The following is a 27719-nucleotide window of genomic DNA, read 5'->3' as shown; positions in this document are numbered from 1 at the left end:
CGTCAAGGCAGGGGAGCGTGCTTGGGGAAACGCAATTAAAGGAAGACAGGACCGTAAGTGAGGAGGGTGGAGCGTGGAATGGGGTGGGGTGCGAGAGAAGAGGGAAACGGAGCACCTGGCCGACACGGAGGGGGCTTGGATCGGGAAAGAGGTCCCAGAGGCATGGTATGGGGAAGGAAACAGGTGGCTTGGTTGCTTGGAGGGCAGGGAGGATTCGTGGGGCTTTGATTCTTAAGCCATGGACTAGGGAATCAACCTTGGGAAGGGCTGGGAGCGGGGCGGGGGTGCCGATGTGGGCATTGCTCAGTGTGGAGGATTGGCGTGCAGGGAGTCCCAGGTTGCCTCCCTAATATTGAACAGCTTCTGACGCTGCTGTTGGTGGGTTGCATTTCGTTGCAATAGACGCGTCTGGGATGGGTGGGTCGTTTTGTTGGAGGCTTTGGGGAAAGCAGCTGTCAGGGTTTGCGAGACCAGTAATGGCACGCGAGAGCTATTTGTAAGTCCCCTCCCCTCCCTAATTCTATTTTGAGTCCCAGGCGCATTTCAGAATGTTTTTTGTATTTCTTGCAGCTGTATGTACCTTGGCTTGTTCGTGAACAAACGCACGCAGCTCCCAAGCGCAGCATAGACTGACAGGGACACTCTTCTGCCTCCCTTGGCCTTTTCATGCCCTATCTGTTTATGATGCCCACCCCCACTCCATTTCTGTGGAGCTGCATTGTATTGAGGGAAGAGGTAGTGGCTCCCTGGTAGAGCATCTGCCGTTGCATACCGAAGGTCCCAGTTTCAGTCCCTGGCCTCTTCAGTGCAAAGGATCAGGGTTAGGGTGATGTGAATGATCCCCACCTGAGACCTTGGAGAGCTGCTATCAATCAAGGTAGACAATGTTGACTTTGATGGGCCAGCGGTCTGATCCATATAAGACAATTCCATGTGTGTTCAGTGTGTGTCCATGTGTGTTCAGGGTCCTGGAGGAAGTAGTGTCTTGGGCCGGGCAGAAATGTAAAAAGCCTGCAAAACCTGAGTCTGATCAGCTGCCGGTGATTTCGGTGTTGGACTGGGAATAGGGTTCAAATTCTGACTTTGCCACAACATTTGGTGACCTCAGGGTCTCTCATCCTAGCCTCATGAGGTGGTTGTATGGACCATTTGTTCCACTTTTTGTAATTAAAAATAAATAAATAAAGCAAGAAGATGATGCCAGGATTTTCAGCCAGTCATCATAAGGCTTATGGCATTAGCTCACAGCCTTTAGCAATTAACACCCAAAATACCAACAACACCAGAGTTATAATGCAACAATCTCAAGAACGATTTAAAAATCTAATATACATTACGATTTTATAAACAGCCATTCAGATCGCAACAAAAATTTATTTAAAACCAACATTTCATTACAGTATCCAGGGAGAGCGGATAACAATAGAGTAGCTATATTACCTGCCGACAAAAGTAAATGGATAACGATGCAAAGGGCAAAGTTTGTTGCATGAGGGATAAAGGCCTTACCAAAACCATCCACTATTAATGCGGCTGATGGATGCCGGGATTTGTATCTCTGCCAGTGCCGGGAGGCTATGGAATTCCTGGAGTACTGCAGTAAACGGGGCCTTGGCAACATCCTTCAATAGATGCCCCCCCCAGAAATAGCATCCCCCCCTTTATTCTGTCAGGAGCAGCTGACAGCACAGATCACCCCTGACCCTTCGCCACAAAATTCTGTAATTACATAATATACCAAGTGTTCAAAACACCGAAACTACAATCGGCTATTAAGCCCCCTATTATTAAGTGTGTGTGGAGAATGAGATGTTGCCCCGAGGGTGCTCGGTGAGTCTGTGGTCAATCTGGGATTTGGATGTGGGTCATGTCCTTAGCCTTTTCCTAATCTAGCTCTCTTTCGGATGGCAAAACCGGGATTATGGCATGTGTGGGTCTGCCTAGCTGAGGTAGAAAGCATGTATGAGCCGAGGGCAACGTTCAGGGGTTTGAAGAGAGTGATTCAGGTGGGTTGCCATGTGGGTCTAAAGCAACAGAACAACATTTGGGTCCAGTGGTGCCTTTAAGACCAAAAGCTTATACCCAGAATTAAATTTTGTTGGTCTGCAAGGTGCCCCCCCCCCAACTCAGACTTTGTTCTAAAGACAGCAAGTGAGAGAAGCACAAAGAGAGCAAGTGAGAGAAGCACTTGGGCCTTGAGCCTTTTTGTAAGTTCGGACTTCTCTCCTGGAATGCCACCTCCGGTGATCCAGAATGTGTGTGGGAGGGAAAGGGAGGGGCAAACTGGCTGCCTGTGCTTTTATTTATTTTTAACATGGATATTAATACTCTGCTCTTCTCTCCACTGAGGATCCAAAGCAGATTACTGTAACTTTTCCCCTCATCTCCATTTTCATCCTCACAACCAACCACCAGTGATAGCCAGTTTGATGTAGTGGTTAAGTGCACGGACTCTAATCTGGGAGAACCAGGTTTGATTCCCCACTCCTCCACTTGCAGCTGCTGGATGACCTTGGGCAAGCCATATTTCTGTCAGAGCTGTTCTTGAAAAAGAGCAGTTTCTGTCAGAGCTCTCTCAGTCCCACCTACCTCACAGGGTGTCTGTTGTGGGGAGGGGAAGGGAAAGGAGGGGAAGGGAAAGGAGTTTGTAAGCCACTCTGAGACTCCTTCGGGTAGTGAAGGGCGGGGTATAAATCTAATCTCTTCTTCTTCCTCCTATAAGGTAGGTTAGGCTGACAGAGAATATGATTGGCCCACGGTCACCCAGTGAGCTTCTATAGCAAAGTGTGGATTTGAACTTGGGTCTTCTAGTCTGACATTCCAACTGTTACACCATGCCAGCTGTCAGAGGAACTCTGTGCGTGCTCTGAGACTTTTTTCAGCTGTTTGTGTTTCAGCTGTTGACTATGGAAATGGAGTTTGGGGTTAAGCTCTGGTCAGGGGAAGGGCTGTCAGGGCGAGGGCTAACTAGTTTTAAATTTATTATTTTACTTATTTAGTTAAGTAACTTATTTGCTTCATTTATACTTCACCTTTTCTCCCCAGTGGGGACCCCAAGTGGCTTACATCATCCCCTCCATTTTATCCTCCCAACAACCCTGTGAGATAGGTAGGTTAGGCACCCTGTGTGTGTGTGACTCGACCCAAGGTCATCCAGAAGTTTCCACCGCAGAGTGAGCAGTTTCAAACCTGGCTCTCCCAGATCCTAGTCTGACACTTTAATCACTACACACACTGGCTTCTAGATTTAAAGGGGATCCAGGGATCTCTGTGATACTGGAGGAAGCAGCTGTCTTCTGTACAGATTGGAACACAGGCCTGTACTGGCAAATAAATGACATGGGCTTACCCTTCCAGAAAAAGGGGATGTGTATAACAGTAAGTGGCAACTGTTCCTTGAGGTATTCTCTCTGGTCCGTTTTGCCTGTGAAGTGGGCTAGATATATTGGGGACCTTCTTCTAAACATTAGGAAGAACTTCCTGACAGTTAGTGTGGTTCCTCGGTGAAACAGGCTTCCTTGGGAGGTGGTGGGATCTCCTTCTTTGGAGGTTTTCAAACAGAGGCTAGATGGCCATTGGACAGCCATGCTGATTCTGTGGACTTAGGCAGATCATGAGAGGGAGGGCAAGAAGGGTTGCCTCAGTGCTTAGTTCTCGTGGCCCTTTCTAACATGCCCAGGGAAATGCTGATCGCCACTTTGGGGTCAGGATCAGGAAGCAATTTTTCTCCAAGCCAGTTTGGCCAGGGATCCTGGAGGTTTTTTGCCATATTTTGGGCATGGAACAGTGGTCACTGCGGGTGGGAGGGGAAGGTATGTGTGAATTTCCTGTATTGTGCAGGGGGTTGGACTAGACGACCCTTCCAACTCTATGATTATATGATTCTGTTCTATGACTCTATGATATGTGGTGGTCGTGGAAAGTGCCATCAAGTCACAAGATGACTTACGGTGATCTCATAGGGTTTTCAAGGCAAGCAACATTCAGAGGTGGTTTTTGCCATTGCCTGCTTCTGCATAGTGACCCTGGACTTCCTTAGTGGTCTCCCATCCAAATCAGGGCTGACCCTACTTAGCTTTCAAGACCTAATGGCCCAGGCCATCCAGGGTCAGGGTTCTCAACGTGTACTAGTAGAAAAGAGCAAGAGTCCAGAAGCATCTTAAAGACTAACAAAATTTGTGGCAGGGGAAGAGCTTTCGTGAGTCACTGTTTACTTCTTCAGATCTGGCACGGTATGAGATTTCATGACTCATGATAGCTCATACCCTGCCACAAATGTTTTTAGTCTTTAAAGAGAAGAAATTGGATTTATATCCCGCCCTTCAGTACCCGAAGGAGTCTCAGAGCGGCTTACAATCCCTTTCCCTTCCCCCTCCCCACAACGGACACCCTGTGAGGTAGGTGGGGCTGAGAGAGCTCTTTCGAGAAAACGGAGGTTGCACTTACCTGTAACTGTTGTTCACTGAGTGGTCTTCTGTGCAGTCCCATGTGGGACTGCACAGAAGCCACACTGATGAACTGCTCGTGAGAGAACAGCTCTGAGAGAACTTGTGACTGACCCAAGGTCACACCAGCAGCTGCATGTGGAGGAGTGGGGAAATCACACCTGGTTCTCCCACCTTAGAGACCACACTCGTAACCACTACACCAAACTGGTTGTTTAAGGTGCTTCTGGACTCTTGTTCTTTTTTGCTGCTACAGACAGACCAACATGGCTACCCATCTTGATCTATCAACATATGCCAGTTCTGGAACAGTAGCTGAACTAGGGTTGTCAGCTCCAGGTAGGGAAATACCAGGAGATTTTAGGGATGGAGCTTGAGGAAGGTGGGGTTTGGGGAAGGGAGGGACTTCAGGTATAGAGTCCACCTCCCAAAGCAGCCATTTTCTCCAGGTGAACTGATCTCTGTTGCCTGGAGATCAGCTATAATCCCAGGAGACCACACCACCTGGAGGTTGGAAACCCAAAGCGGAACCCATATGTCCCTCTTACAGGTGGGGGGAGGGGTGGTAGAAGGGCTCTTCAGGGCATAGGTAGCAAAACACCTCCCTCACATAACTTGTTCTTTGCTTTGCCTGGAAGAATGCCAGGGGATGTTTGTTCTAGAAGAAAACAGCCTCTGTTCTTGGGTAAGAGAGGACCGTTCCTCACACCTCTTGTGAACCTCCGTGCAAGCCAGGGCAAATTCCCCCGTGAGGAAGGCAACTGCCTACTGCTATAGCTCTCTGTCCTGGGAGAGAAATGTAAACAAATCCAACAAATTTGGTTGAAAACGGCTTTCCCTTTGGCCCCCTTTCCTTCACCAGAAGAGTCCTTTAAATTGCAAAATGCTTGGAGTGCCTCTCACCGAACACTCATCTATTCACAGTCTCCATTGTACAAAATGTTTCAAGTTTTCTCCCTGGTTAACTTCTGGAGCAGGTGACTGGTGTTTACAGCTGCCTGGAATCCATGGCCTCTGACATTGGGTGGTGGTGAGGGAAAGGCTCCAGTCCGGCCCGAAGTGGAAGCCCTGAATCACACCTCTCCCTGCAGCCATTTCTCAGACCTGAGCTATTTTACAGGCTTGTCTAGAGAGGCGTGACAGAGTCTTTCTGTGCCTTGAGGAACTGGAAATCTGCCTTGTCCTCTCAGAGGTTTGAAAAGAAATTAGCAGAGTACATCCAGGTTCATATCCATCACAATGCCCCTCCTGGCGCCCTGGGAGGAAAACAGCAGTAATGGGTGGCCCTTCTTAAGAAGAGGGTGTGAGGAATCAGATAAGAGTTGCCAAGTACTTTGCAAGCTATTTAAAAAGGTACTAGAGAAACAATTAGTCAGCCAGATGAGCTAAGTGAGTGCAAGGGACCCTTTTAGGTACGTATCTTGCCCTTACCTCAAGGGACAAGGAATCATTTAGAATAGTTAGTAGCATAAACTATTCTGTGACTTTTAAATGTTACTGCACTAAATTCAAGGAATTTTCTAGTCTTACTCAAGCAGTGGAACAAAGTTTGAGTTTAGTGGCATCTTTAAGACCATCAAAGTTTAATTCTGGGTATAAGCTTTTTTTTTGCACACGAAAGCTTATACCCAGAATTAAACTGTGTTGGTCTTAAAGGTGCCACTGGACTCAAACTTTGTTCTGTTGTTTCAGACCAGCACGGTTACCCCACCTGAATCTCTCCAGTCCTACCCAAGCAGTAAATGAAACCAGGATTCAAGCACCCATCAGATTTCTTTCAGATACATGTAAACTCTCCCGCATACTTAACATTATATCCTTCTAAATAATCTAAGGTATATGGATGTAGATCAAGATGGGTAGCCGTATTAGTCTATCTGTAGCAGTAGAAAAGAACACCTTAAAGTCCAGGAACACCTTAAAGACTAACCAAATTTGTGGCAGGGTAGGAGCTTTCGTGAGTCACTGCTCACTTCTTCAGAATGTGGATGTGTGATTCCAATTTAGATTCAACTTATTGCAGATGAAATTGGCTTCTGTGTGGTTTGTGCTCCTTCAGCCAGTGCAGTGTAGTGGTTAAAATGGAGGACTAGGTCCTGGGATATTTGGGTCTGGATCCCCACTCTGTTATGTCAGCTTGCTGGGTGACCGCGGGCCAGTCACTCTCTCTCAGCCTAACCTACCTCATAGGGTTGTTGTGAGGATAAAATGGAGGAGGAGCGAATGATTCTTTATTCTGCTTTAGGTCCCCATTGGGGAGGAAAGTGAACTGTAATATTTTGTAAAAAAGAAGAAGAAGAAGAAGCGGAGGTAAATATCTTTTAAAAACTCCAAAAGCTGAGGTAACATTTTGGAGTTGGCTCTGTGTGGTAGTCACGTGGATCATGTGGTAAGTCCATGTGGCAACCTTGGACTTCCTTGAGACATTTGACATTTACCACACTTTCTAGCAGCCTTACAAGGGATCCCATTCAAGATGTTTAAGGCTCACTAACCCTACAGATGCCATTTCCCACAGCTCCCATGGGTAGGGCTGCCAACTTTCAGGTGAGGCCTGGAGATCTCCTGCTATTGCAATTGATCTCTAGACAACAGAGATCCATTCTGGAGAAAAGGCTGCTTTGGAGGGTGGACTCTATGGTCCCTCCCCAACCCCACCCTCCCCAGGCTCCACCCCTAAAATCCCCAGGTATTTCCCCACCCAGAGCTGAAAACCCTACCCATGGAGGTGTTCTAAAGAGGCTCCCCTGGTAGGGCGCTGGACCAAAGAGATGTGTGTTCAGATTCTGACTTGCCATGAAACTTACTTGGTGATCTTAGTCTAGAACTAGGACCATTACAACATTTCTTGCTTGCTTGCCTGCCTGCCTGCCTGCCTAAAACCATGCTTGCCTTAAATCTACTGGTTGATTAATCAGGGGCACCTTACTGGGTAGGCTGAGAAACAGCAACTGGTCCAAGGCCACCCAGTGAGCTTCCCTTTCAGACTGGGGATCTGAGCTTGAGTTTCCCAGATCATCATAATAATAATAATAATGACGGAGCCAAGCCAGAAGACGTCTACACCAGGCAGTGACGGCGTGTGCAATTAAAATGAATATATGTTGTCTTCCCTATCCCCTACAAATATTGTTAGTCCCTTGTCTATATTGAGTAACTGTACATCGCTTTGAGCCCACTGGGGAAAGCGATTAATAAATGGAAAGTATTATTATTATTATCATAATCCAAAGCCCTTACAGTTGGCTCCAGTTTTGCTTAATAATCTCGCTGATGGTATTATAAATGTCATCAGAGCAAGTCCGGCCGTGACATTTTTCTTCCAGAGGAAGATTGCTCTAGAAGAAATTGCTCTGAATGGGCAATTTCCTCTTCAAGGGAATGCCTGCCTGTGTTAATTTATCCTTTTCCCTCCCCAACAGATGCTTCTCCTTGGGCCGTTGATGTAGGATGTTAGGATATCCAGACCAAGAGGTAAGCCCTTGGGCAGTAGCAGATCTGATTCCCTGACCTCAGTCTCTTGTTCCCCGCTCCCCCCATCAGAAATGGGGAAGCTGCATCTGGAAATTCAAACTGGGTATGAAGTGAGGGGGAGCTGGGCACATTCAGGGAGAGGTGGGCCGATGGAGAGCAAAGCCACCTTTTGGCGCATGTTCTCCCGTCACTAAAGTGAGAGCGCAAGCCATACCTTCTCTCAGGCTGCTTCCACGAGGGTGTTTTTCTTAGCCCTGCATCTTCAACTGTAGGCAGGGTTTCTTGGAGCATCCACACGATATCATCCTCCAATCATCCTCCTTACTTGGTTTAGGGGGAAGGGGCTGTGGCTTAACAGTAAAGCATCTCCTTGGCACACAGAAGGTCCCAGGTTTGATCCTCGTCACCTCCACTTAAAAGGATCTCGTAGTAGGTGATGTGAAAGACCTCTGCCTGAGGCCCTGGAGAGCCAGCAAAAAAACCCCCTCCAGCAGTGGTGGCCAGGTGGCAGGCAAAAGAAGCTCTAAAGGAAATTCGAGAGCCAGTTTGGTGTCGTGGTTAAGTGCGCGGACTCTAATCTGGGAGAGCCGGGTTTGATTCCCCACTCCTCCACTCATGCCTGGCTGGATGACCTTGGGCAAGCCGTAGTTCTGGCACAGCTGTCCTTGAAAAAGAGCAGTTTGTGTCAGAGTTCTCTCAGCCCCACCTACCTCACAGGGTGTCTGTTGTGGGGAGGGGAAGGGAAAGGAGTTTGTAAGCCGCTCTGAGACACCTTTGGGTAGTGAAAGGTGGGGGATAAATCCAATCTCTTCTTCTTCTAAAGGAGAACACAGAGAATACCCCCACATGGATGTGTTTGTAGTGGTGATGTTCGTAGTGGTGATGAGTGTGCAACAGGGAATCACCTCCCTGTGGTGGTGGCTCCAGTTGATGTTAAGTGTGACAAAGCTAAAAGAGAGCGAGGTCACCTGTGGGGAGCTTCAGTGATGACACAGTCAGACCTTCGACAGGGTCCATGCCCCGGAAGAAGAGTAGAAGGAGAGTTGGTTTTTTATACCATGCTTTTCTCTACCCTAAGGAGTCTCCGAGTGGCTTACAGAGCGGCCTTCCTCTCCGTGGGGCTGAGAGAGTTCTGAGAGAACCGTGGGTGGCCCAAGGTTACCCCGCTGGCTTCATGGGGAGGAGGAGCGGGGAACCAAACCCAGTTCTCCAGATCAGAGTCCACCGCTCTTAACCACCACATCACACTGCCTCCAAATCCATACGCTTTCTGCTGTTTCTCTGCAGGCATGCCCCACTCCAGAGAACCAAAGGGCTGGTGGGGACATACCACTGCTTTTGCCATGTAGGCTGCCTGGGCGTAGCTGTGGGCAAGGTGTGGTCTTCGGGATGTGTTGCCACAGTCCATGCTCCCAGTATTTGTTCAGCTGGTTTTTCGCCTTGGTCACTGCAGAACCAAGTGCGGAAGCCCACTGTTGGGCTGCTGTACCTCAGCTCGTGCTCTCCCTCGGATTGTCTATGGTTCAAGTCCTACCTGACCAGGGACCAGTAATGGCTGTACTCTTGCTATTGTTATTATTAGCAGGGCTCTTTTTGTAGAAAAAGCCCAGCAGGAACTCATTAGCATTATAGGCCACACCCAACAGCAGGAACTCATTAGCATATTGGGCCACACCCCTGACAGCACCGCTCATTAGCACATTAGGCTGCACCCCCATGTTACCAGAAGTGTGGTCATCCAGCCACAGCCACCTTTTGCTTCTTATTCTGTTTACCTTGTTTGTTGTCAAAACTCAGGGCCTTTTTGTAGCAGGAACTCCTTTGCATGTTAGGCCACACACCCCTAATGTAGCCAATCCTAATGAGTTTCTGCTGTTGGGTGTGGCCTATTATGCTAATGAGTTCCTGCTGGGCGTGGCCAACTTGGGAGCCAGCCGGAGCTCCGTTCCTGTGCGTTCCTGCCCCAAAATAGCCCTGATTATTAGCATGTTGGCCATTCTGGCTGTGTGGTTGTAAACGACATATTCTTCCTTGGTTTGTGCCCAGGAAGCTCTACCAGCCCTCGGGCAAAGGGAAGTCACATACCTGACATATTGTTCTTGTTAGACAACCGAAAGGGACGTTTATGTATGGAGACATCGGGCAGAGTTTCTCCCCCTCGCTTTTATAACACAATTGTTTCTGTAAGAATTTACATCCTGCTTCTTCATTGCATGAAGCCCGTTAAAACTCATCCACAGTCAACACGATCATAAACAAGCATAAGATCACAGGAAACGCAGGCCACGAAACGAACACAAATGCCCCCCCACCCAACCAGTCACCTGTTTTTTTTGCTATAACCTCATTAAATCTTAGAAAATCAAAAAATAAAACAAAGCCTCAGAACGGGCACAAAGTTCTGGCTGCACACATGTACATCAGGCGGTCTCAGCTTCCAAATGGAGCCCAGAGTGCCTTGCATGACCTTGTGACTCTAACCAGAGATTTAGAATCTCTGTAGTCACCTCCTTTGAAAAACCATTGGGGGGGGGGCTATCCTAAAGAACGGATCCCCTGCAGGTAACACCATGTCAATCTCAAAAAATGGCTTGAGGGAAAGGAGCGTCCCTGAATTGAATTGTCTCTTTCCAAACGTAATTGCCGCAAAGGCAAATAATTTATGGAACTAATTACTGATGTTGTAGCTGGAGCTGCTAGCTTAAGGGGCTGTAAACTGTGTCTGTAAAGTGCTATGTCGTCTCAGCTGACTGTGAAGTCGCGGTAACCCCATAGGGTTTTCAAGGTAAGTGATACAGCAGCGGTGTTTTGCCATTGTCTTCCTCTACAAAGTCTTCCTTGGTGGTCTCCCACCCAAGTACCAACTCTGCTTAGCTTCTGAGATCTGACAAGAACGGGCAACACTATACCATTCCACACACCCCACTATAAATTAGGGTTGAACAAATTCATGGTGGATTAGTCTGTTGGTGAAGACAGCTGAAAGGACCCTCCATGTTCAGAACCTCCACTTCACTTCTGAGTGCCAGGTACTAGGGGCAAACCATGCAAAGAAGGCTGTTGACTTCATGCTTTGTTTGAGAGCTTCCGTGGGAGCATCTGACTGTCCTTTGAGAAGGAAGGCTGACTAGATAGACCTAAGGATGCCAGCCTTCAGGTGGGACCTGGGGATCCCCTGGAATTACCACTCATCTCCAGACAACATCAGTTCCGCTGGAGAAAATGGATGCTTTGGAGGGTGGACTCCATGGCACTGTAATCCACCATGGTCCCTGCCCTCTCTAGGCTTCATCCCTAAATCTCCAGGAGTTTCCCAACCTGGAGCTGGCAACCTCCATCCTCCACTGATGGCCAGGAGGGACCTGGCAACCCAAGATAGACCTTTGGTTGGATCCAGGGAGTCTTTTCCTAATATGTTTGTGGATTACCTTCTTCAAAATGGATGGATCAGCTCTCTTACCACAGACTGCCAGAAGACTGGAGAGCAGTTCTGAGGCGGGAAATGTTTGAATATGATCTTTTATTTCCCCCTTCTGTCTTCCCTCCTAGGAGCTGACCACCGTGCGTGTTCAAGATCCTCGTGTCCAGAACGAGGGTTCCTGGAACTCTTACGTGGATTACAAAATATTTCTCCATGTAAGTGTGGGAAAGCGGAAATGCTACAGTCAGAGGATGTCAAAGTAGAGCAACTAATATGTTTACTGTGCAAAAAGTCTCCAAAAACAGCTGGTGCTTTGGGTGGAATAAAATAACTTGGGAATGGGTAGCATACTAATTTCTTGGGAGGAGAGGGGATTTGAATTGTAGGGTTTTTTGTAGGGAAAATATATTCTTCTTTCAACAAAATATAAAATCTTTGGTCATCTATTGAAATGGGTAAGGAATGTGTTTAAGGCCATAGTATGTCACATGATGGAACTGGTTTGTGGAACTCATTGCCACAGGTTGTAAGGTGCACTAGCATAAACTGCTTTTAAAAAAGGATCATGTGCCTCGGCGTTTAGTAATGCCAGCCACATGACCACAGAAACATCTTTGGACAGCGCTGGCTGGGCACAGTTGCTAGCTTCAGTTGTCTCCTTGGACCTGGACAACTCTACTAAATTTTAATCTGCATGGGATAAGGCTCTTGTGCAGCTGGGACCAGTGTTCCCTCTAAGCTGAGTTGGTGTGAGCTAGCTCACAGTTTTCTAGCCTCCAGCTCACAGATTTTTGTCTTCGCTCAGGGAGGAGGGCTCCAGAGCAAACTGATTGATGCAGTAGCCAAACGGCTTGCTCACAACTTCAATGCCAGTAGCTCACAAAGTAGAATTTTTGCTCACAAGACTCCACAGCTTAAAGGGAACATTGGCTGGGACTGGAATCCTAAGCACAGCCGCAGCTTTCTAAGCCCAAGCGTTCAGAAGGGTATAGTCTGCTTAGAACTGTGCTTGGACTTCCTTTTACAAGGAAAGGATGAGTCAGCATTTTCTGTCTGCTTCATTCTATTGCATGCACACCAAACCTTATAACCAGATGTAAACTTTGTTGGTCTTAAAGGTGCCACTGGACTCAAACTTTGTTCTGTTGCTTCAGACCAACACGGCTACCCCACCGGTACAAACCACAATACCAACTAGGATGGCCAGGTCTGGGTGGGAAATAGGGCTGCCAAGTCCCCCGGGGGGGGGGCAGGGTTTTTCCCGCTGAAAGGGCCCCCAACCCGCCGGTCCAGATCAGGCCGGGGGGGGGAACCCCACCCCCAAAGTGCCTGGTTCGGGCCGATGTCATCACACCGGGCAACGCTCTAGCAATCAGCCTGAAAACTCTATGGTACCATAGAGTCTCCAGGCTAATTGCTAGAGCGTTGCCCGGCGACATGCCCAACGTGATGAGTGACTCTCCGGGCCGGGACCAACTCTCCCCTGCTGTGACAGGTAAGTCACTTGGCAACCCTAGTTGGAAAGTACCTGGAGACTTTGGGGTGGATCCAGGAGAGGGTGGGGTTTGGGGAGGGGAGGGGCCTCAGCATGGTACAATGCCATGGAGTCCACCCTTCAAAGCAGCCATTTTTCCCAGGGTAGCTGATCTCTGTCAGCTGGAGATCAGTTAGAAAAGTGGGAGATCTCCAGGCCCCACCTGGAGGCTGGCAACACCAACATGTTAATGGGATGCTATCTGGGCTGCCTTCAAACCTGCACAGACCACAAGCCATCCCAAGTGGTTATATTGGAGAGAAAAGCAAAGCCCCTAGTCGTAGGCCTCGTTCTTCAGAGCCAAGTGTTTATAATACTGGTTTGGTTTTAACATAGCAGCCAGCAGAGGGAGCCAGAGTTAGAAAGAGACGAGGGAGACCCTGCAATAAGGTATGTTCCTCCTCTCTTTTATACAGACCAATAGCAAAGCTTTCACTGCCAAGACATCTTGTGTGCGCAGACGGTATCGGGAGTTTGTGTGGCTGAAGAAACGGCTACAGAAGAATGCTGGATTAGTGTAAGTGTGAAACAGCAGCCTTATTATTAGTATTTTTTAAAAGCCTGCTATACCCCAAAGCTAACTGTTTGGAGAGGTCAAGATTCTGCCCCCTCAGTTTAGAAACCTCTGCTTCTGGAGTGACTCTGCCTTTATTCTCTGCATAAATCTCAATGGTGAACACAAAGCTTGATAAAACTATGGGAGACACACATACACATGTGCATGTGTGTCTTATGTGCTTGCCTGGAAGTCATGGTGACTTCTGGCGACCCCTGCTGGGGTCCTGGACATTTTTCAGAGAGGTGGCTTGGGTGGCCTGCCTCTGCATCCCGGCCCTGGTATTCCTTGGAGGTTGCCCTTTGAAGTACTTGCCAGAGTCAGCCTTGCTTAGTTTCCAAGATCTGACGAGATCAGGCTTGTCTGGGCTATCCAGGTCAGGGCTACGGAAGACTTCTTGTGCGTACTTGAGTGGAAGCTTCCAGAGCAATTTGTTGCACCATTGCCCATGCAATCCAAAGCAGAGTTACAGCATTCTAAGTCCACTGAGGTCGGTGCACTTGGAAGAGAGGATCCTTACTGTGCACAAAGCTTGAGATAGCACAGACCTGTTTTGTAAGAAGTGAACAGTAGGGATGGGCATGAACCGGCTGACAAACGAAAGCTGGTCATGAACTTTGGCTGGCTCACAAAGCAGTGTTTGCAAACTGAAGAACCTCCATGAACTTCCATGAATTTTGATGCAGTTTGTGGCAGTTCATGAAGTTTGTGATGGCTCTTCACAAAATCTCCCTGTCACTCAGCTATTTGGTTTAAATGGCTCCCAGCTGCGGGGAGCAGAAAGTAAGGGTTTAAACTTTAAGTGGCTCACAAACTGATATGAACTGGTTCAGTTTTGAACCAGCATATTGGTTTGTGGTTCAGCTGTGAACCGAACCACAAAAATGGAGTTCATGCCCATCCCTAGTGAACAAGTTGAAACTGGAGGTTTTGCAAAGATAGTTCAACATTATTCAGCTCTCGGGAGGGGAGCTTTGATTCCAACCTACCTGCAAAAGTTCTTCTCTGTAAGTTCTGATTCTGTTTTTCACATAGATTATTAATTTATATTATAATATATATTGTTAATTTGTATTACAATATATATATATTGAAAGAAAATCTATCATTGGCATATATTTGATATATATGCAAATATAAAAAGAACAGTGAGTAATTATTTATTAGAGTGTTGTTTTGCATGGTTTGCTGATTTTCCTTTGTGAAAGGTAAATGGCAAGTGCCATGTGACCCCCGGTTCAGGTCTGGGCCCTACAGGGAAGGGAGGTGGGGGTTAAACTTACTTCAACCCCTGCTTGGTTTGGTAATCAAGACCAGCCTCCCAACTCACATTTACTAGGACTTCAGGAGGAACAGCCCTTCTCTGCGAAGGTGACCAGAACAAAATGGTTGATACAAATGACCGACTTTCAGAGAGATGCTGTCTTCGTAGTGCACAAGCCCAGGAGTTACGCTGAAAAGCCACAGACGCCTCTCTCTTGTTCACGTGGGATGTCTTCCTTGTGTTTCTCCTCCCTTCCAGGCCTGTCCCAGAGCTTCCTGGGAAGTCCACTTTCTTTGCTGGCAATACGGATGAGTTCATTGAGAAGCGGCGGCAGGGTCTTCAGCAGTTCCTGGAGAAGTGAGTGGAAGGCGCCTTTATGACTGATTTTTCTTGGGGGAAATGGGAGGGAAGATGGTATGTGACACCTTCTAGAAAGCAAAGTTGGAAAGCCAAGACTGTTGGGTCCCTCCCAAACCAAGAGTCGTATTCATTACCCACTTGAAGCTCATACACATGAAGATGCAGCTGTCTGTCCAGGCACACCCTGATGAGAACCGTAATCAGGCCCGTTGCCAGGATTTTGTGGCTTGTGGGGCAATTTTTTTTTCCTGGTGGGGCTGAAGTTCTTAGTGCAGAAAGAGAAGCCAGAATTCTGAGTCTTCTCATCTGAGTCTTCTCAAGCTGCTTTTTCTGCATAGGTGCTCTTAACCATTTAGCCAATAGAAAGCTATTGCCAGGATAGTTCTCTAAATTGCAAGCTGTCAACCACTTTAGAGGACAGTTCTCAGCTGCTGCAAGTTAAATCACTTCTGCCTGCCTAAGCAACAACTCTGAGAACAAGCCGGCAGGTGGGGGTGAGGACTTCTGTAGTCGAGAAAGCTAACACTTAGGCAGAAAAATGCTCTTAAAGGAGAACTGTTTCTTGACACACAGTTAGAAGGGATCCTAGAGGTCAACCCCCTTGGATTTGAGTCCCAGTGCAGGAATAAGTCAACTACAGCACCCCACTGTGCTTAAAGGGGCACATGCCTTTAAAAAAATGTTTTAAAATGATCGAAAAAACATGTAGAGGACTTCTTGTGGGGCTGTGCCTTTAAGAAAGGGGGTGGAGCCCCCAAAAGCCCCACTGTAGCTACTGGCCTGACAATAACCAACCCAATGCACGGTTATCCTAGCCTGTTCTTTGCTGATCTTCTGTTGTTGTTGCTTCCCCCCCTGAGATAGGGGCAAAAGTAGACTTGTGAGCAGGCTACGTAAGCTACACCTGGACCTGGACAGCCCGGGCTAACTTGATCTCATCAGATCTTGGAAGCTAAGCAGGGTCGGCCTTGGTCAGTACTGGGATGGGAGACCGCCAAGAAATACCAGGGTTGCTAAGCAGAGGCAGGCAACAAAAAATCACTTCTGCACGTCTCTTGCCTTGAAAACCCCACAGGGTCACCGTAAGTTGGGTGCAATTAGATGCCTCCCCCCGGGAAACTACAGTTTAGGATCTCAAATTGGGGGGGGGGCCCTCTAACTTTAAAAAAAAAACAGAATTATCATGGCATGGGGGGGCACGCTGTGGGGCTTTTTACATGTGACCTTGCTTCGAGCCTCAGCATATCTTAGTCCCGTTTCAGAGAGGAGACGTTTTTGCTTAACATTAAGTTACCATATTTTTTTTCTCCTGCCAGCCCACCAAGAACTTCAGGGTGGTGTATCTGTGGGAGTGGCGGGTGCTATCAGGTGGATTCTCCCAGCCACCATAGAAGGCTGAGGAATTATTGTTTTATTTATTTATTTGATTTGATTTCTAGCCCCCCCCCCCCGAGCAAGGCTTAGGGCTATTATTATTATTAATAATTAATTAAATTTCCATCCCGCCCTCCCAGCCAGGACTGGCTCAGGGTGGCTTACATAAAACAGTATAAGAATTACAATAATATAGATTAAAATTAAGCAACATCAGTTAATACAAATAAACAATGCTAAAACCATAAAACATAATAAAGTGCTAGTATCAATAATTTTACAGCGATGTTGTTACGTGGTTCTCTCATCTCGCAGTCAGCTCCTTGGTCTTCTTCGGTCATCTTAGGCAGTAGGCCTCAGGCTGTCGTTGGAGGCCCCAGGGAAACAGGACTCTCCAACCATAGGCTGTCAGTTGTTACTGTCGGCGGTGGCTCCAAAGGCTTGGCAGAAAAGCTCTTGTGTTACAGTCCCTGTGGAACTGCAAAAGGCCCCACGGGGCCCTGGTCTCTTCCAGGAGCTCATTCCACCAGAGTGGACCCGCCACCGAGAAAGCCCTGGCCCTGGTTGTTGCAAGCCTGGCCTCCTTAAGACTCAGGAGGGGCAGCCGATTCTGGGTCCCTGATCGCAACGCTCTCTGTGGTACATATGGGGAAAGGCGGTTCCTCAGGTATGTAGGTCCCTGGCCATATAGGGCTTTAAAGGTAAGAACCAGCACCTTGAAGCGAATCCGGTATGCTATAGGCATCCAGTGCAATGCTTTAAGCATAGGCTGGATGTGCTCCCGAATAGGGAGTCCCATCAGAAGCCTGGCCGTGGCATTTTGCACCAGCTGCAGCTCCTGGATTTGAGACGAGGGCATTACGGTAGTCCAGTCTTGAGGTGACCATCGCGTGGATCACTGTTGCTAAGTCATTGCGTTTGAGGAAGGGACCCAACTGCCTAATCAGCCGGAGATGAGAAAAGGCTGACTTGGCTGTGGCTGCTACCTGGGCGTCCATTGTTAAGGAGGCGTCTAGGAACACTCCCAGACTCCCAGACTCCTAACCTCCGGCGCTGACACCAGTGGTGCCCATCGAAGGTCGGGAGTGGGATACCTACCCTCGAACTGTTCTGACTCAGGCACAGGACCTCCGTCTTCATCGGATTGAATTTCAGCTGGCTCAGCCTAAGCCAACCAGCCACGGCTTGTAGTGCCCGGTCTAGATCTTCCGGTTTGGAGTAGAGATAGGATGCTGGACTAGATGGACCACTGGTCTGATCCAGCAGGGCTCTTCTTGTGTTCTTGTCAGGGGAAGGCCTTGGCCTCTCTGCCCTGTTGTTGGCCATCCAGAAGACCTGGTTGGCCACTGTATGAGACAGGATGCTGGACTAGACGGACCACTGGTCTGATCCAGCAGGGCTCTTCTTGTGTTCTTATCAGGGGAAGGCCTCGGCCTCTATGCCCTGTTGTTGGCCCTCCAGAAGAACTGGTTGGCAACTGTATGAGACAGGATGCTGGACTAGACGGACCACTGGTCTGATCCAGCAGGGCTCTTCTTGTGTTCTTATCAGGGGAAGGCCTCGGCCTCTATGCCCTGTTGTTGGCCCTCCAGAAGAACTGGTTGGTAACTGTATGAGACAGGATGCTGGACTAGATGGACCGCTGGTTTGATCCAGCAGGGCTCTTCTTGTGCTCTTATGATTCCTGTTCTCCTTGTTCTAGGGTGGTACAAAACGTTGTACTCCTTTCCGACAGCCAGCTGCACCTCTTCCTGCAGAGCCAGCTCTCTGTGCCGGAGATTGAAGCGTGTGTCCAAGGACGGGGCCCCCTGAGCGTCACGGATGCCATCCTCCATTATGCCATGTCAAACTGCGGCTGGGCACAGGAGGAGGACGGGCACTCATCTTTGCTGGCTAGAGGAGATATGGGTGGCAGGTAACTGGCACAAACGCAATTCCCAACTCCCACCCCCCTCTAAGACCCAAGGTTTATCTGTAGGACAAAACCGGGTAAATAATACCCCTCTCCATCCCTAACTTGAGCCTGGCTGGAATGGATATAGTCAATGTTCCCTCAAAGCTGTGGGGTCTTGTGAGCAAAAATTCTACTTTGTGAGCTGCTGGCATTAAAGTTGTGAGTGAGCAATTTGGCTACTGCATAAGTTAGTTTGCTCTGGAGCCACCCTTCCTGAGCTAAGACAAAAATGTGTGAGCCAGAGGCTAAAAAGCTGTGAGCTAGCTCGCACTAACTCAGCTTAGAGGGAACACTGGATATAGTATGTTAAAAAGGATCCCTGACTCAGAGCTGGGCGACCTATTAAGACCAATACAAGAACTCGTGGGCACTCAATGAAATTGCTGAGCAGTCGGGTTAGAACAGATAAAAGGAAGGCCTTCTTCACCCAAAGAGTGATTAAGATGTGGAAATCACTGCTGCAGGAAGCAGTGGCGGCTACAAGCATGGACAGATTCAAGAGGGAATTGGATACACATATGGAGCAGAGGTCCATCAGTGGCTATTAGCCACAAGGCATAGATAGGAACTCTCAGTCTGGGGCAAGTGATGCTCTGTCTTCTTGGTGCTTGGGGGGGGGGCAGTGGGAGGGCTTCTAGTGTCCCAGCCCCACTGATGGACCTCCTGATGGCACCTGGTATTTTTGGCCACTATTTTTGGCCTGATCCAACATTGGCTTCTCTTATGTTCTTATGACCTGGCTAGGCTTTGAGTGACTGTTGCATGGTTGAGTAGGGATTAGTCCCCAGCTCTGCCTGGTCCGAGTCCATACCTGTAATTGCTACACCACACTGGATCTCCACACTTAGGTCTGTCAGTGGTGATTCTTCTCAGGTACGGGACAAGCTGCACAAAGCACTGGATCTAGACCTCATAAACCAGGGGTCCCCAACAGGGTGCCCATGGGCACCATGTTGCCTGCCAGCACTTTTTCTGGTGCCCACCAAGTGTTTTTAGAAAGCGGGTGGGGACAGGTAGGGCTTTTGCCCAGCAAGGCTTCTGACAGCCTACTGTAGATTCAATCGACTGTGCAGATTTTTAACACTGTTGATTTGGAAGCAGCTGCCACCACTGCACAAGGATCTTCACTGTGTAAGGTTGCCAGGTCCTACCTAGCTGCTGGCAGGAGGTTCCAGTCCTCTGTCCAGGATTCTTCAGTGATGTCACCTGGAAGTGACATGATTGCACCGGGCACGTTGTGCAGGGGACACTCTAGCATTTGGGGGGAAACTCTCTGGTCACCATAGAGTTTTTACCCAAGTGCTAGAGCGTCCCCCACCCGACATGCCCAGCGCGATGATGTCAACTCCAGGTGACGGCATTGCGCCAGGGACGTCGGGTACACCAGAGCTCTTTGGGGGTGGGGCTCCCCCTGCTGGCCAGCGGTAGATTGGGGCCCCGAAAGCGGGGGGAGCCCTGCCCTCATTGGGGGGTGGTGGCAACCCTATCACTGTGTGACTGAATGCAAGCTTTAACAGCCATCTTGTGGCTGTAGGGCTGCCATGTCAAATTTTCTCCCCGGCAGGGGGGCATTCCAGAAGGGGGCGTGGCCATCCCTGACATGATGATGTCACACAGAGTGACGCCATCACGCCCTGGATGTAGCTTGCTCCTGTCGCCGCCTTTTCCCAACCATTTAAAGGGAACCTTCCTGGGGGGGGGGGGGGGGAGCGAGAGCCAAGCATGCCTGTCTTGCAAGTGGGGAACTCTCCTCTTGCATGGCAGGAGCCGGCGGCCCCACTTGAAGAGAGGTTGGGGGGGAGGCCGGGTGGTCGGCCTTGGGGGCAGGGCTTCCCCCCGCCCGGCAGTTGGCGGGCCGGCGGGAAGGAGCCCCTCCAAACCTGGCAACCCCCTGCCAAACTGGGGGGTCTGGCAACCTCAGTCGGAGGAGGACACTTGGCTTGGAAACTCCCACCATTTTGTGATTGGCCCCAGTTTCTGTGGTAGCCATTGATTGGCGGAGGCCACTGACTGCTCTCAAAATGCCCAAAGTCCCCACTCCTCCACAAGCAGCTGCTGGCATGACTTTGGGTCTGTTACAGTTCTGTCAGAGCTGTTCTCTCAAGAGCAGTTCTCTCAGAGCTCTCTCAGCCCCTCCTACCTCACAAGGTGTCTGTTGTGGAGAGGGGAATGGAAAGGAGTTTGTAAGCTGCTCTGAGACTCCTTTGGGTAGTGAAGGGCGGGGTATAAATCCAATCTCTTCCCCTTTCTGTCTCCTCCTTCTTCTGGCAGCAGTTGAGGAGTTTAGGGATGTTGACTCCAGGATGGGTTCGAGAAATATACATAAACCCGTTCACTGAATTCTTCTGACTGCATTGTTCTTCTTTTTGCCTTGAAACCTTTTCTCTGCCCAAGCTTTGACAGAGGCAGCCATCTTGCCGGAAGCAGCGCCGAGCCCCTCCCTCATTGGAGTGACATCAGCATGGAAGACAGCCAATTGGAGAGTCCAGATTCTGAAGAAGAGGCATGCCCCTCAGCGGGGTTACTGCAGGCGGGCTCCATGGCATCAGCCGACCGTGTCAAGGAACCGTGAGAGTCCGGAAGAGCCCCTTTGCTTTGCAGTTGGAGTTGCACGTCGACTTGCAGGCTCTTTCTCAGCGGTTGTGTTGCCTGTCAGGCCCTAGAGGGGAGGTGCTGCTGTGTTGGATCTGGCGAGCCGAATGAGCATCTGGCTTGGACCAGCGAGAACACTGGGGGAACTAAAATGAACAGCTGATGCCCAGGGATCCTGGCATCGCTCTGAACGAGATGCAGTCCTCCTGTTTTTCGTCGTTTGAGTCTTCCTGATCAGAGAGCTGGCTTCCTGCAGGAGCTTTCCCAGCTGAGCGCTTCTTTTCCCCACCACAGCAGAGCGATCCCACTGGGCAGGGAAAAAGCTCTGCTTTTGGACTGGGTCACATCCTGTCTCTCTTCTCCCTGCCTTCGTAACTGGTAGGAGACAGCTGGGCTCTGGAGAAAGGTGCAGTCTCATAGGCGTGTTAAATTGCTCGCCTGAGGTCGGACTTCCCTCTGGTACGGAGCCAGAGAGCCCACCTGCTGGCCCCGGGTGCCAAGGCCACATCTGGGTTCCCCTGGTGGAACGGCGTGCCGTTGGGATGAGTGTCCCAGCTCATTAGTGTACGTGATTCTTCTGAAGTCCGATTAAGAAGAACGTACTAACTCGGGAGAAAAGAAGACATTTGATTATTTTGCAGTTGTCTTGCATGCCTGATGCATATCCTGGGGAACCGTCTCTTTCTTAGCTACTTCATTCCCTCGTTGCAGCATTCAACTTGAAAAGGGATTGGGGGGGTTCAAGGAACCCTCCCTAAACTATAGAAGTAAAATTGCCTTCCTTTACACCCCCTGGTAGGTTCACTGACAATCTTGCACAGTTGTCACCACGCAACATCTCCTTATGACTTGCTCACTGTGTTCAACTCCATGTTCTACTTCTGTCCTGAAGGGCAATGCAGGTGTGTGTTGGGGAGGGGCAGTGTAGAGCTGTTGCCCTACTTTTGCCCCTGCTAGTTCAGTATGTTACAAAAAAGGGCTTTGAAAAATACCTGTGCAATCTCCCCCTCCCCGGCCTCATTTAATTAAAAAGGGTAGCAAGTTTCTAGTCCTTGGTATTTGAAGGGGAGACTGAAACGGCAGGTGAATTTTGGCTGGAAGTGGCAGGATTTGTTTGTGATTTTTAAAAAATGGGAACGAACCCTTCCTACTCTAACTAAAAGTGCTGGCTGGATCGCCCTTCGTACCTTTTTTGTCTTCCCCTTGGTTTCAATAAACACAATGCAAGTAATTCTTTGAACTGAATATGATTGTGTTTAGATAAGGAACATGGTGGGGTGGGGAAGAAGAGGAGGAGGAGGAGGAGATTGGATTTATACCCCGCCCTTCACTTGGAGTCTCAGAGAGGCTTACAAACTCCTTTCCCTTCCCCTCCCCACAACAGACACCCTGTGAGGTGGGTGGGGCTGAGAGAACTCTGACACAAACTGCTCTTTTTCGAGAACAGCTCTGGCAGAGCTTGTGACTGACCCAAGGTCACATCAGCAGCTGCAAGTGGAGGAGTGGGGAATCAAACCCGGTTCTCCCAGATGAGAGTCCGCACACTTAACCACTACACCAAACTGGCGTGTATCCCTTCCAATTCACAGTACAGAGTTATTTAGTCATCATAACAATAGCCATGGCAGAATTACAGGGTAGTTTCCAAGGGTAGGCATGGTTGGTCTGTACTAGAATAGTTAGATTTGAGTTCAGTTGCACCTTAGAGACCTTAGATATTTTTGGGGGGATGAGCTTTCAAGAGTCGAAGCTCCCTTCATCAGATCTGACTCTTACAAACTCATGCCCTGAAAGTCTTGTTGGTCCCTAAGGTGCTATTGGACTCGAATCTCTTTGGAGGTTTTCAAGCAGAGGCTAGATGGCCATCTGACAGCCGTGCTGATTCTGTGAACTCAGGCAGATCGTGAGAGGGAGGGCAGGAAGGGTTGCCTCAGTGCTTAGTCCTTGTGGCCCATTCTTACCCGCCCAGGGAAATGCCGGTCACCACTTGGGGTCAGGAAGCAATTTTTCTCCAGGTCAGTTTGGCCAGGGATCCTGGAGATTTTTTGCCATCTTCTGGGTGTGCAAGAGAAGTCACTGTGTGTGTGTTGTGTGTGGGGGAGGTATTTGTGAATTTCCTGCATTGTGCGTGGGTGGGTGGACTAGATGACCCTGGTGGTCCCTTCTAACTCTATGATTCTAACAGAATGACAGGTTTCTAACCTCTTGGTGACATTTCCCTCTTAATGATAATGGTAGATCCATCACGAAACTGAAGGAAGAACCTCTCTAGCATATGGAACTGTTCAGGAGAGACTGAGGTCAGATAATTGCTAAGATGGAGAGAGGGAGATGTTTAGCATAAGGCTTGTCAATAGATGTCCTGTCCCTTTAGATAGAAGAAGAAGAGATTGGATTTATACCTCGCCCTTCACTCGAAGTCTCAGAGCTGCTTACAACCTCCTTTCCTTCCCCCCCCCCTCCCCGCCAGTGTTCCCTCTAAGCTGAGTTAGTGTGAGCTAGCTCACACTTTTTTCGCCTCCAGCTCCCAGATTATTGTCTTAGCTCAGGAAAGATGGCTCCAGAGCAAACTAATTCAGGCAGTAGCCAAAACGCTCGCTCACAACTTTAATGCCAGTAGCTCACAAAGTAGAATCTTTGCTCACAAGACTCCAGAGTTTAGAGGGAACACTGCTCCCTTCCCTTCCCCACAACAGACACCCTGTGAGGTAGGTGGGGCTGAGAGAGCTCTTGAGAGAACTGCTCTTGAGAGAACAGGTCTGACAGAACTATGGCTTGCCCAAGGTCATCCAGCAGCTGCAAGTGGAGGAGTGGGGAATCAAACCCAGTTCTCCCAGATTAGAGTCCGCCCACTACACCAAACTGTCTTTAATGTGTGGAATGTGGTTTAATGTGTAGAAATGGGCAGATGAAGCTTTTCATGTCATGGAAGTAAGTGATATCCCACTAAACCTCTCCTAAGGGGCTGTTGTAAGGTTGCCAGCCTCCAGGTGGTGGCTGGAGACCTCCTGCTATTACAACTGATCTCCAGGCAACAGAGATCAGCTCCCCTGGAGAAAATGACTGCTTTGAAAGGGGAACTCTATGGCATTATACCCCATTGAAGTCTCTCTCCTGCCCAAACCGCACCCTCCTCAGGCACCTCCCCCCCCAAATCCCCAAGTATTTCCCAAGCCGGACCTGGCAACCCTAGGGATGGGGCACTCACCCACTCCTGAACAGTTGGCATCTCTAGCTTAGTACCCTATCTCAAACCTTCCAGGCCTTTGCTTACCCTTCTTTATCTCTCAGTGCCATCTAGGTATGTCCAGTTTCAAAAGCCTTTTCCATCTCATCAATGCCTCTTTGTTAGAGGATGTGTCAAATCAAGTACTGGAAGACTAACATGACTAGCGATTGCACCACAAAGCAGTAGCAGCAGGCCATCCTGGAACAGTGACGGTGGGGTATGAAGGTAATACAGGAGGAAGACCTGAACGTGCAGAAAACAAGTCAGATGACTGTGGCCCTTGGTTTCGTGCTTATGGTTGCCATGGTGTGTGTAGATGTGCTTCCTGGTGGCCACATCCTTCCCCACAAGCAAAGAGCCAATCCTTGCTTTGTTGTGTCTCATAGGAGCAGGAGGTGCTGTAGAAGGGGCATTGCCTTTGTATCTACAGGGAGTGGCCATGCAGGCACAGTGATCTTCTACACAGGAAGGAGCTAGGCTTGTAACCGCCCAATATTTTGTGCCTGGCCTCCATGGCAGCCATTTTGTGGTTGGCTGTGCCACCGCCAGGGCAGCCATTTTGCCCCCAACAAGCTCCACAAGTGTCTAAAGGCTCCTGTAAGCTGTGGAGTCTTGTGAGCAAAAATTCTACTCTGTGAGCTACTGTGAGCGAGCAATTTGACTGCTGCATAAATTAGTTTGCTCTAGAGCCATCCCTCCTGAGCGAAGACAAAAATGTGTGAGTTGGAGGCTAAAAAACTGTGAGCTAGCTCACACTAACTCAGCTTAGAGGGATCACTGAATTTATGTTGATTGCTAGCATAGGAGTCATGAAGAAGAAGAGGAGGAGGAGATTGGACTTCACTACCTGAAGGAGTCTCAGAGCGGTTTACAATCCCTTCCCTTCCCCTCCCCACAACACACACCCTGTGAGGTAGGTGGGGCTGAGATAGCTCCTTTGAGAACTGCTTGTGAGAGAAGCTCTGGATGAACTTGTAACTGACCCAAGGTCACACTAGCTGCTGGATGTGGAGGAGTGGGGAATCAGACTCAGTTCTCTCAAATTAGAGTCCATGCTCCTAGCCACTACAGCAAACTAAAAAAAAAAAGAACCTAGACATATCAAGGATTTGCCTTGTAACTATAAGAGCTGGTATGAAACAGGAACAATATGCTCTCCCCCCCGCCGCCCCTGAAAATGGCTACACTCGGCTGCATTTAATGGCAGTGAGCAGGGGTCATTTTCTGCAGGAGCGCACAGGAGTGGAGCTCCGGCAGTAAAGAGCCCAGGGGGCGGGCACATGCAACAAGCCCCACCCCCTGCTCCCAGCAGCCCTCAGTCAGAGCAAGAAGCAGCCAGGTAAGTTGCAGAGGCCCACCCCCGCCCCCCGGTTCAAATCAGTCCAGTGGCACCTTTAAGACCAAGTTTTGTTCAGGTACAAGCTCTCCCTCCTCTGTGAGGACAGATCTGCACGTTCCCCCCCCCCCAATAGCTAGCAATCCAAAACAGTCCAGTGGAGCCTGGGCGGTGGGTGTTGCCTTCTGACACACTTCCAGTGATGTCAGGGGGTGTGTCATATGCAAATGAGTTATGCTAATATGTTATGCTAATGAGCTCCTGCACCTCTTTTTCTACGAAAGGACCCCTGGCAACAAGGCAAAAGGTATCCATGCCATGCCTGTTTTTTTCCTGTACCAGAATGAACAGTGAGGGGGGGGGGGGGGCTGTAACTGAGCCGAGGGGAAAAGTTAAGCCTTTCTTCTGTTTTTAAGGCCCAAAATCCATGTTGAGTATTCTAATCACTCTGGCTTGGATCCTAGAGACGGGTGCCGTGCATGGCTAGACAGGGTCTAACATGGAATGCCCTTCCTTTTGTGCTGGCCTTCTGTTTGTCCAAGGGCTTATTGAAAACCATTGGTCTTGTACAAACAGAAGTGTTAGCAGCAGCAGCAGCAACTTGCTCTGCAGCCCACACTGTCGACTGTTTACTGAACTCGTCCGCAGGCGCCAACCCAGACACTGCAAGGTCAACTCCGGCCTGCCATTGCTATCTAAGTTAGCTTTCTGTTCAGCCCTTTCATGCAGGAGTTAACGGTACCCTTTGCAAGCAGTGATTAACCTGGTTCCTCCTACCAGGGATGTGGGAAGACATAATGAAATAATGTATAGGAGGTCCTCTGATCAGGGGAGAAAAGTGCTATGGAAACCAGGGGGTCCCTAACCTTGCTGAGTCCGGGGGCACCTTTGGAATTTTAAGAAGATTGGTTTTATACCCCACCCTTCACTACCTGAAGGAGTCTCAGAGCGGCTTACAATCTCCTTTCCCTTCCCCTCACCACAACAGACACCCGGTGAGGTTGGTGGGGCTGAGAGAGCACTTTCGAGGACTGCTCCTGAGAGAACAGCTCTGAAAGAACTTGTAACTGACCCACGGTTGCACCAGCAGCTGCATGTGGGGGAGTGGGAAATCAAACCTCCTTCTCCCAGGTTAGAGTCCGCGCTCCTAACCACTATGCCAAACTGGCACTTAAGTTACTGGAATATCCAGGTCAAGGAGAAACACTGCAGTAGCCGAGGCAGCATAGGACTCTTTGCTGATGGTGGTTATTTCCAGACACTGGAGTGTGGCAACACTGAAGCATCCCTTCTCTCCTTGAAGGCACCCCTAACTTGCAAGCAGCTTTGGGGCTTTCTGCACACCGAAAAGGGATTCAGCCGAGCGGGCAGGTGTAGAGGGTGGGAAAAGACGCCTCTGAAACCCTACGGAGGCAAATTCTCCAAATGTCAAAAGAAGTTCACTTGGAGAAAAAAAAGACGCCCCCCCCCACAACAAACCTCTTTGCACCAGCCAGCTGCTCGCTAATGACAGCTCCGCTGATTGGCTAGGCTGCCTCATGAATATTGATGAGAGTGCAGGATCCAAATGGCGCAGCTGTGCAGCCACCTGCTCTCGCCGGTTCAGCCTCCGAAAGCTTGCAGACAGTTGCTTGGAGCTGTTGGGGCTTTGATTTCCCACCCTCCTGAAAAACTCGACACAAGTTTGTGCCCACCCCCCGGGCCCCGTTCAGGCCTTGTGCTTATTTCCCAGTATCACAGACTCAATTGTCAAGAGATGCAGGGCAGCCAGAAGGAAATGCGTCTTTTGCGCGATACCTCGGGGAGGCTGTAAAATGTACGGATGTCTTCTGGCTTAGATCGGATCGTGCCAGACAGCAAAATGAGCAGGACTGTTTAATTGTGCAAGCAGGGGAGGCTCTCCTTTTTTTAAAAAAAATGCGTGCACAAATCTCCCTGCAAGTAGAAAGGTAGAACGTTATGGCATGGCTAAAACTGTTTTTCCTTAGGTGCAATCTTTCTGTATGCAGGGATTTAAACCTATTTGCCCTGTATGCAATCACAGTGTTCTTCTGATGGAATAGCATTTCTGATTGCAGAAGTGGTGGGGTTGATTTCCTCTGATTGCTCCTCCCATCACAAACCTCCCGACTTTGGCCTCCTGTACTGTTCCTGAGGCCCCCGTTGACCTCCTGGGACAA

At 49.2% G+C, this 27719-nt stretch overlaps 1 protein-coding gene across 2 annotated transcripts; it reads left to right on the top strand.

Annotated features, from left to right (window-relative positions):
- SNX11 (sorting nexin 11) lies at positions 1-22193 on the top strand. 2 transcript variants are annotated; one of them, XM_015424654.1, is made up of 7 exons: positions 1-53; positions 7868-7919; positions 11469-11555; positions 13291-13391; positions 14953-15051; positions 18131-18343; positions 20777-22193. In XM_015424654.1, exons 2-7 carry the CDS (start codon positions 7896-7898, stop codon positions 20952-20954), a joined length of 702 nt encoding a protein of 233 aa, XP_015280140.1. In that variant the 5' UTR covers positions 1-53; positions 7868-7895; the 3' UTR covers positions 20955-22193. The 2 variants fall into 2 exon arrangements, with proteins under 2 accessions (XP_015280140.1, XP_015280133.1); XM_015424647.1 differs by lacking the exon at positions 1-53 and adding an exon at positions 89-165.
- Positions 22194-27719: the final 5526 nt, after the last annotated feature.

The sequence above is a fragment of the Gekko japonicus genome, unplaced genomic scaffold (genome assembly GCF_001447785.1).
Source record: "Gekko japonicus isolate JY-2015 unplaced genomic scaffold, Gekko_japonicus_V1.1 scaffold2847, whole genome shotgun sequence".
In the NCBI taxonomy this organism is placed as follows: Eukaryota; Metazoa; Chordata; class Lepidosauria; order Squamata; family Gekkonidae; genus Gekko; species Gekko japonicus.
Note: the sequence above shows the minus strand (reverse complement) of the source record. Positions and strands in the feature narration are given on the sequence as shown.